The 9032-nt window shown below is 42.2% G+C and overlaps 1 protein-coding gene across 1 annotated transcript in view; it reads right to left on the bottom strand.

Moving 5' to 3' along the window:
- Nucleotides 1-3635: 3635 nt before the first annotated feature.
- ARK2C (arkadia (RNF111) C-terminal like ring finger ubiquitin ligase 2C) overlaps nucleotides 3636-9032 on the bottom strand; it is a 115923-nt gene continuing 110526 nt past the window's right edge. Inside the window, exon 8 of the mRNA XM_032768968.2 lies at nucleotides 3636-7894. Coding sequence (XP_032624859.1) covers nucleotides 7777-7894 — 118 coding nt within the window. The 3' untranslated portion in view covers nucleotides 3636-7776. The remainder of the gene's footprint in view (nucleotides 7895-9032) is intronic.

The raw sequence follows: 9032 nt of genomic DNA, 5'->3' as shown, positions 1-9032 counted from the left end.
GCAGTTTTCATGTTGATAATAATCTTACAGTCTATAGGCCCAGATCCTCAAAGATATTTAGGCACCTAATGCCTATTGAAATCAAGAGGAGACCTAAAGACCTTGCAGCTTCTGACCCATAGTGCTTTCCATCCTGAAAGAGCTGACAATGCTTTATAGACATCAACAGTTATGCAAAGCTGGGGCCGGAGGCAATGGGCTTTGGATCAGGTCCTGTATGCAGAGATCACATCAGTGGAAAGATATTAACAGGGCTTGAAACATTATAGGAAATGAAAGCTGAGATACAAAAGAGAGAGAGAGAGAGAGAGTGTGTGTATTTACCAGAAATAAATAATTTGCACATAGTCCGGGGATGTAGTTAGCAATGCAATTCATTTTATTAGTTATAAATAAAGTACAAAAAATCCACCAAAAGTGAATCTAAGCATTTACACAATTTCTAATGTCTCTTCATTTCTTCAATGCACTATTGCTTTAATATTAATAATAAATATTTTGTCTAGCTTTCTGCTATAAAATAGTCTATGTAGCAAAATGTTGCACAGCACAACAGAACAGCAGTAGGATTACAAAAAAAAGTGGAAAATCCTTTCACGTGCCCGTACCATTAAAGGAGTTTTTGTTTGGCCGCTCATTGCTCTCATTATCCTCATTACATTTCGATGGTGCCCATGGGAAAAACAAACCCAGCTCCACATTACGGGCTGTGTACGTTTCAGAAGAGTGTGAGATGGAGGTGGGCGTGTTTTAGTTAAAATGACAAGCTAAGTAGCACCTTTAAGGGAGCAAAAAAAAAAAAAAAAAAAAATTCACATCGAAACGAATTATGTGAAAAACTAGCTCTCTGCCGGGATAATTTCTCAATTATTTTCTCAGTGATATTCTTATGCAGCTGAACCGCTAATCGTTGACATGGCAGCTATGGCTCAAGGGTAACATTTCACAGCCTGTGCGGCCACCCTCCTGAGCTGTCTATTTCCTTATTATGGACCAAGCCCGTTTAAAAGTGCCCCTCCTTGCCCTGCTGGAGCTGCAGAGCTATTTACTGCTCTTGTTGCTGCTATGGTGCCCCCTACTGGAATATGCCCTGCATTCAGCTGTCCTTGACTGTAACCTTCAGCTGGAAAAGGAAGGGTGCGGAGGGAATATACTGTTTGAATTGACACCACTGAATGGCAGAAAGGCTAGGGATGAAGGTTTGTTTATCTGCAGTTTTATTAGTGGACCAGCATTTCAAGGGTGGAAACCACTCCTAGCAGAGCCCTCAGGGTTGTGATAGCTTGTGGTGCTAGAGCTGTCACACAGTGTGTGCTGGCTCCATGCATGCAAAATGTTTAGGATCAACAGTGGTTCAGGTTCATTAAGCCCCTTTTTCTAACTTCAGTTATGTTCTGTGGGTACGGTGGGCTTTTATTTAGAAATTAACTGCCCTGTCTACACAAGTCCCCTGCAGGATTTTAGGATTTAAAAAAAAATTAAACTCAGCTGTCACACAGAACAACTGTTGTACAGAGTTATCTTTACGTGTATTATAGGTGACTGCTCTAATTCACAAGAAACCTACTTATAGATATGTGTGTCCCCTCTTTAGCAGAATGCTTATATGACAAATTTCAACCCAAGAGAATTTGCATTGATTACACTGAGTTACTCCTAAGGAGAAAAGGTTTCAAAAGGAACTCTGCCAGACCATTATTTTCTAATGCAGCTAGCAAGTCTGACCAGGTTATATAGTGGTTGTCATTAAAGAATCAACATTTTCCAGCCGCTACCACAGTTTTCCTTCTACATATACCAGGAGACATCTAGTGAAATGATAGGCAATTTTTTTTTAAATGGCTTCTGCTACACTACAAGAACTATGTGGAAAAATTGGACAGAGTCCAGCGGAGGGCAACAAAAATGATTGGGGGGGGCTGGAGCACATGACTTATGAGGAGAGGCTGAGGGAACTGGGATTGTTTAGTCTGCAGAAGAGAAGAATGAGAGGGGATTTGATAGCTGCTTTCAACTATCTACCTGAAAGGGGGGGTTCCAAAGAGGATGGAGCTAGACTGGTCTCAGTGGTAGCAGATGACACAACAAGGAACAATGGTCTCAAGTTGCAGTGGGGGAAGTTTAGGTTGGATTTTAGGAAAAACTTTTTCACTAGGAGGATGGTGAAGCACTGGAATGGGTTACGTAGGGCGGTGGTGGAATCTCCTTTCTTAGAGGTTTTTACGGTCAGGCTTGACGAAACCCTGGCTGGGATGATTTAGTTGGTGTTGGTCCTGCTTTGAGAAGCGGGGTTGGACTAGATGACCTCCTGAGGTCCCTTCCAACCCTGATATTCTATGATTCTCTGAGTGCACCAATTATATCAGACATCTAGAACTGCATTTTCTAGAGAAAGGGATTTCTCGTCTATGCCTGAACAGGTTGTGATCACATGGTTGCACCTTCAACCAAATTGTGGGTACAAGGCCGAGCACTAGCACCTCTGGTTACTTGATTATGTGTGCAAAGGAAGATGGAAATTTTGCAGGTGTCCACAACCTTTTCAAAAGTTATATGCTAGGGTTTAGCCTAAGCAGACAAAGGCTGAAACACTGGTTTTAATACACCCCAGCATCTAGAGATGCAGGGACTTATGCTACGATAGCATTATCTAATGTAGCAGCTCTAATAGAAACCTGATCAGCTGCAACACCTAGACCTAATGTGGGAAATTAAGGATGGTTTTTTTTTTTTTTTAGGACATTTAATTCATGCAGCAAAATACAGCTAGACACACAGAATGGGTAACTGTGCACACAATTTGCAGTCTTCCATGCTCAGTCCCACCTGCTATCAACCTTTTTTCAGTACACAACTGGTCAATTTGTCCCAAATCCTACTTCTATTGATGCCACTGACAAAACGCCCACTGACTTCAGTGGGACCATGACTTCAGGGTCTTTGTGAATGTAAATGAGAAAAAAGCATTGTGAAGATGCCAGCTGAAATTACTCTGTCATATTAAGTTACAACTTTTTGATGGGGAACAGTAAAAAATGGAGGGTAGGGATTTTAAAACTGATTAATTTTTAAATGATTAAAGAAACAATTTCCAGGCATCTTCAATGCCAAGCCCTAGAGGCAATTTATAACTGTTTCTAACCAGTGGTGATGCTGTCACTGAACCAGCTGAGGCTTGGAAATGTCAAACAATAAAATTACAGGGGAGGGGGAGTACTCCCAGACCTAATTCTTTGCTGGATCCATGGGTGTTCATTCTACACAGTGGTCCTGCCACACACGGGAAGGGGCCACACAGGCCACTTTCAGTGGTGCCCAATCTGTTCAGTGTGCACCTGCACCTTCCTCTAGGGGGCTCCAAAGCAACAGCAACTTCCCTGAATTAGCCGGCAGCCACAGCAGAGCAATGGAGTGATCTTTCCAAAAAGTGCCCTTCGTTAATCAGCACTCAAATTTCACTTAAAGCTTGGACTCGGATTCTCCATAATGGAAATGCTGAATGGTCAGCCTCTGTCGCTGTGCAATTCTAGGGCCCAGGCATGCTTTATTCCCTGTCTTCAAAGGACTTCCGCACATGGGATGAGCCACACCTGGGCCCTAGAATTGCACAGTGACAGAGGCTGACCTCTCAGCATTTCCATTACGGAGAAGCCTGCTGCCTCTCTCATGCAAGCAAGTTTCATTGACTTGACTAGGGTATTTATGGGAATAAAGGCTAGGACTGTGGTCAGATTTCCTCTTCTAAGTACAGGAGGGAACTCTGGTATCTCAGTCACCACTGTGTAGTTGACATTGGCAATCATTGGCTTTTTAATAGTGACCACTGCATACTGAGGAGGAATATGGCCTGTAGAGACTCTCTTTCTAAAGGGGACAACTAGCACTGATCTGATCTGCTTTCAAATCCTAGGTCTAGATTATGTTACGATGATTCAGATGCTGCCAGCCCTCTGAGCAAGGAACTCCCATTGAAGACACTCCAAAGGGCTTGCGGGAGCCACCCCGATTATTTAGCTCTGAGGAGTGCTATTTTCCTTCAGTGCATACGGGCGTGAGTGAAAGGATCACCATAGTTTGATTATGAGTGCAAATAATATTTATATATATATGTGCTAAACACAGTCACTATATTGCAGTTTTCCACTATGTCACAGCATACAGAATCAAAGGTTTGCATTTTTATGGAATGTATCCAAGGTAACAGCACCACAGTAATACAGTTTGTAATCACACACCCTGATTTTTTTTTTGACATGATAAGCTTTACCCCCCCCCCACGCCCCATGTTTAATTTTTTTAAGTACCAATGCATGCAAAGCATTCCATTCCCAGAAACAATGCAAAAATGAGGTAATAGGAGTAATAAAAAAAATTAGTATTAATTTCTAAATAAATAAATTATAATTAAAAATGCAAAAACAACTATAAAAATAATTAAATAAGAACCCACAATATCTACAAGTTAGTCATAAATTATGATTGTTAAATATAAGGCATTTAAACTCACAAAACCCTGTAAACTATGTTTTGTTTCTAGAGATTTGTTTTGTTTTGTTTTGAAAAAAAATCACTCTATTAGCTCATTCTACTCATACAAGCTATTTAAAGACAAGGGAACCTGACACACCAAATGCAAATTTCAGACGTTACAAGCGCTCGCGTGCCACTGTATCACTCACTCACACAGACCGTGGAAGTTTGGTGCTTTCTTCACTGGTTTAAAAACTGTGCTTGTTCATTAGGCAAATAATAATACTTTCGCATAGACGTAAAACACAGGGGTCGGAAGAGCTCACTTCCTCCCCACTGAATAGTTCATTCCAAGCAAGTCCCCGGTCTTGAAAGGTTCTGAGCACCACCTGCAAGGTGCTGAGTAGCTGTAATTCCCATTCATTTCATTAGAGGATCCTCAGCCCCTCCCAGGACAAGCTCGGCATTGGCAGGGCCAGGCTATAACGCATGATGAGTTACAGTGCATCTAAAGAGCAATGTCTTGTTTTGCTTGGTTATATTATTTTTTAATGATGTATGAATCTGCTGCTGCTGGAGCGAGGCTCAGGCTATTTACTGACCCAGGCACTCGACCCTTCGAGTCTAAGGGCTCAGACCATCATGTTCAACAAGATAAAGTAGAAATGACCACATGTGTCTAATGTCATCTTGAGGCAAAATTAAACAGTGCTAGAATTTTTCAGAGCGGAGTTTTGCAGGAGTGGTTACCTGCCCCGGTTATCTTGTCCCCCTCCTGACACTGTTCTCATCACCCACACATACAGGAGGAGAACAGCAGTTATAAATAAATATTTATAGATTGCATCTTCTTCACCTGCCATTGTAAGTTATTATCTCCCCCCTTCCCCACGCCACTACCTGTGTCTAGCAAGACAAATCTGCTGAAGAGATGGCGACCCTGGGTGAAATTACTGAAGTGAATTGGAGAGCTTCTCCTGTGCCAGTGCTGATGCAGTCACTCGTCCTGGTCCTATCATTAACTTTATTTGCCAGACTGGAAAAAAATAGATCATGAGCATCTGGGAGGTCAGCATTTTCCAATTACAGCTCGCAGGAATTCTATGATCTCTCCAAGGGTAATTTATGTTCATCTCCACTTACAAAACATTACTTAGCGCCTACAAAACAGGTACTCATGGGAACGAGAAATCATCCTCCATATAAGCATCTTAAATATATGTTTCTGATTAAAAATCCTCTAGACACTTCTTTGCTCCCCTAGTACATGAAAAATGTATTAAAAGCCTAGAGAATCTTGGCTGTTGATTCCAATCCTCCCGAGAGCTGTCAGATAAAGAAGACTGAGTAAAGAGTCAACATGCACTTAATTCAATATCTCTCGTGGCAAATAATCTGAAATATTTATTTGAAATGGAATGTGGCTCAGAAAGCTCCATTAATTTTGGCACTTCATTGATTACTTCTAATCTTTATTTTGCTCCTAATTATAACGGAGCCTGCCAAATTAGTGTCCATTTCATTTCAGAGCTCACACAGTTCATATATATTATACAGGTGTGTTTTTGTAGATGTACACACATACGCGTTTATAGTTTAAAATTCAGAGCAAGTAGTAAATTATCCCTTACATCTAAATTCCCATCCTGTACTGAAATTTTCACATTCTCAGCAATTTCTTACGTACAACATGACTGAACTATCCTGCTATTCTACTCCGCATCTTGTCATCAGAACAACAATCTGAGATTTTCCACAGCAAGGTATGAAGAAAAAAGTGGATTTCTTAAAAACCCGCAGAATTCCACCTGAGCTGTAATCTCCTCTCTTATTCTTACTTTCTAAGCTACAAAAGCTGCTATTTCATGTAAATTGCAAAAGCAAAGAGCAGCAGAAAGAAATTTAGTGCAGGATGCAACTTGAATCAATCCCTTTTCTCCTTTGCCTCCGGGAGCCTGAAAAGGAGGTTAGATGGCAGCACAGCTCCAGAGCGTTTAATTAGATCACTTGAAATTTCTTAGACTGCTAGCCAAAGAAGACCATGAGATTAGGAATTTAATTGTAAGAAGGGCATGTTAGTTGTGTTCAATTTTCCCCCTTCTGGATACCTGCTTTAGCAGAACATATGGTTTGTGCTTTTGTTTCTGAGAGAAGCAAAAATGCATTTCTCATCACATTGCAAGCACATTTCCTGGCCAATTAGTCCTCCAAAAAACTCTTGCAGGATCCAATGACTATGACCAGCTTAATAGGTTTTCTTTCTCCAGCAGGCAGACAATGGATCTTTCACCACAAGTGTGGTGCCATCTGATACAACTTCTGCTGGGGAATTCTGGGCCTGGTCTGGAGAAACGTGGAACCACCTGCAGCTCCCATTGACATCAGTGGGCCGCACAGATTGCAGGAGCCATTGCAATTGCACTGGAAGATGAGACAGTGGTATGAAAAATTACAATAATAGAACACCGAATGGCCCTTCTTGGATGCTGTGCCCCAAAGTACATCGTTAAGCTATGGAAGCAAGAGAAGCAGAGTCAGTCCCAGGATCCTGCCCTATATAAAGTGTCCAGCACCAGCAGATAAGCAAGAACAAAACTTCTCTCTATCATTTTGTTCATTTCATTCCAATGATTTTTTTTTTTTTTAGGCTTCTCTAAATTAGCAACACACTGTAAACATAATCAAAGAAATAAATGCAGACGAGGCAAAGAGCACAATCCTTCTAACTGTAAACAGGAATTTGCTATATCACCTCTTTTTCCTAAAGGAGGGAAGATTTAACTTTTTTTTTTTTTTTTCCTCTGCCACATTTCAGTCAGGCACCAAAATAAGGAATCTATGAAAAAAATATTTGGTGCAAATTAGGTTAACAGCGACATGTCCACCACAAGATGACTAGGGCACCAAACACAACATTTCTTAAGCTAACATGCTCCAGTTGCTGTCCACAGAAATAGCTAAAGACCCCCTAACATGTGTCTACTTGTTCGAGAGGTATATATACAATCCTTGTGAAATCCAGGATTGACAGGCCAGACTAACCACACACTAGTTCCTTCATGTTCGATACTAAATCTTCTGTAGCACAGGGCCTTCTAGCTCTGGGAATACCAGCCCCATGCATTGGACCAATATGGCTGTTAGGATCCTCTCCTACCACTAGATATTGTACCACCAATTCCTCCTTTTCGCTAATGTGCTTGCAGACTTTTCCTCTAAATCAAATGGCTCAGAAGGCAAAATTTTGCTGCAAAGGCTTATGGCCATATGACCTGGTAAGGAAAATGGTGCACCGCATTGGTTCTTTCAGCTGTCAGAGCCAAGTTGTGTTTCAATGTCCACTCTGCAGATCGGGCACTTCTTGCTGGTTGCTAGCCACTGATCCACACACACTTGGTGAAATAGATGCATACAAGGTAAACGCCTGCAAAAGAGAATCACATGCCTGTTACAGTTGGGGCAGTGATGTGCGTGAGGTGGGTGGAAAAGGGAAAAACACAACCACATATAGGATACAGCGAGGGAGAGAACCAAGCATCCTGCATTTAGTATGTTTATAGATTCATAGATTTCAAGGCCTGGTGGGGCTGCTATGACCATCTAGCCTGACCTCCTGAATAATGCAAGACAAAGATGCTCACCCAGTAATTGCTGATCAAGCCCGTATCTTCTGTTTAAACTATGGCAACTCGTTTAGAAAGCTAGCCCAGCTTGATTTAAAGAGGGATGGGAAAACCCGCCACATCTCTAGGCAAGTTGTTCCAATGGTTAACAACCCTCACTGGTAATATTTCTGGCTTCTCTATTTGTTGCAGTTCAGTATCGTTTAAGTGTGGCCATGCTGACCGCCCTAGATGGAGCTTGCACACACAGCCCTAGCAAAAACAGTCACCGGTTTCACCCAGCACCTTATTTCCAAGATTTTCAAAGTGTCTCACACACACCCATTCATTTTATAGATAAGAAAATTGGCGTTAAAAAAAAAAATGAAGGGCCAGTGCCTTTAACCCTTGTGAGTGTGCCCTTGCATGACCCTGGTGTATGGAGGATGGCAGGGATTGTTCCCTCCATGGGACCACTGAAGGTGCACAGTGCGCCAGAAGAAGTACATGGTGGGGGCAGGGAGAAGGTAGCCATGGCTCATCTGCAGAAGCAGGCTACCCCTTTCTTGAGTCACAACCCCTTCCTCCTGCATTTGGTGCAGCCCTGTCCTGCTCCCCAGCAAAGGGCTCTGCCTAAGTGCTGCCCGTGATTGGACCAAATTTTCAGCAGGATAGATCGGCACAGCCCTTACTCAGCTGGTGCAAGCCAGGAGTAATTCCGCTGATGTTAGGGTTCCGGCACCACGTACGTAGCATTGTTAGATTGTTAGGAGAACAGAAGCAGGCCCTGAATCTTCAGTCTAGTCACTTTATGTCTGTGGCATTGGATCCTACCCGCACTTAATTCAGTGCTGCAGTAAAGTTTTGCTAGGACATAAGACAGGACCTCAGTGATAAGCACAGCCAAAGCACAGTAACTCCTCACTTAATGTTGTAGTTATGTTCCCGAAAAATGCGACT

The sequence above is a fragment of the Chelonoidis abingdonii genome, chromosome 6 (assembly GCF_003597395.2).
Source record: "Chelonoidis abingdonii isolate Lonesome George chromosome 6, CheloAbing_2.0, whole genome shotgun sequence".
Lineage (NCBI taxonomy): Eukaryota > Metazoa > Chordata > Testudines > Testudinidae > Chelonoidis > Chelonoidis abingdonii.
This window is presented reverse-complemented; position numbering and strand designations above follow the sequence as displayed.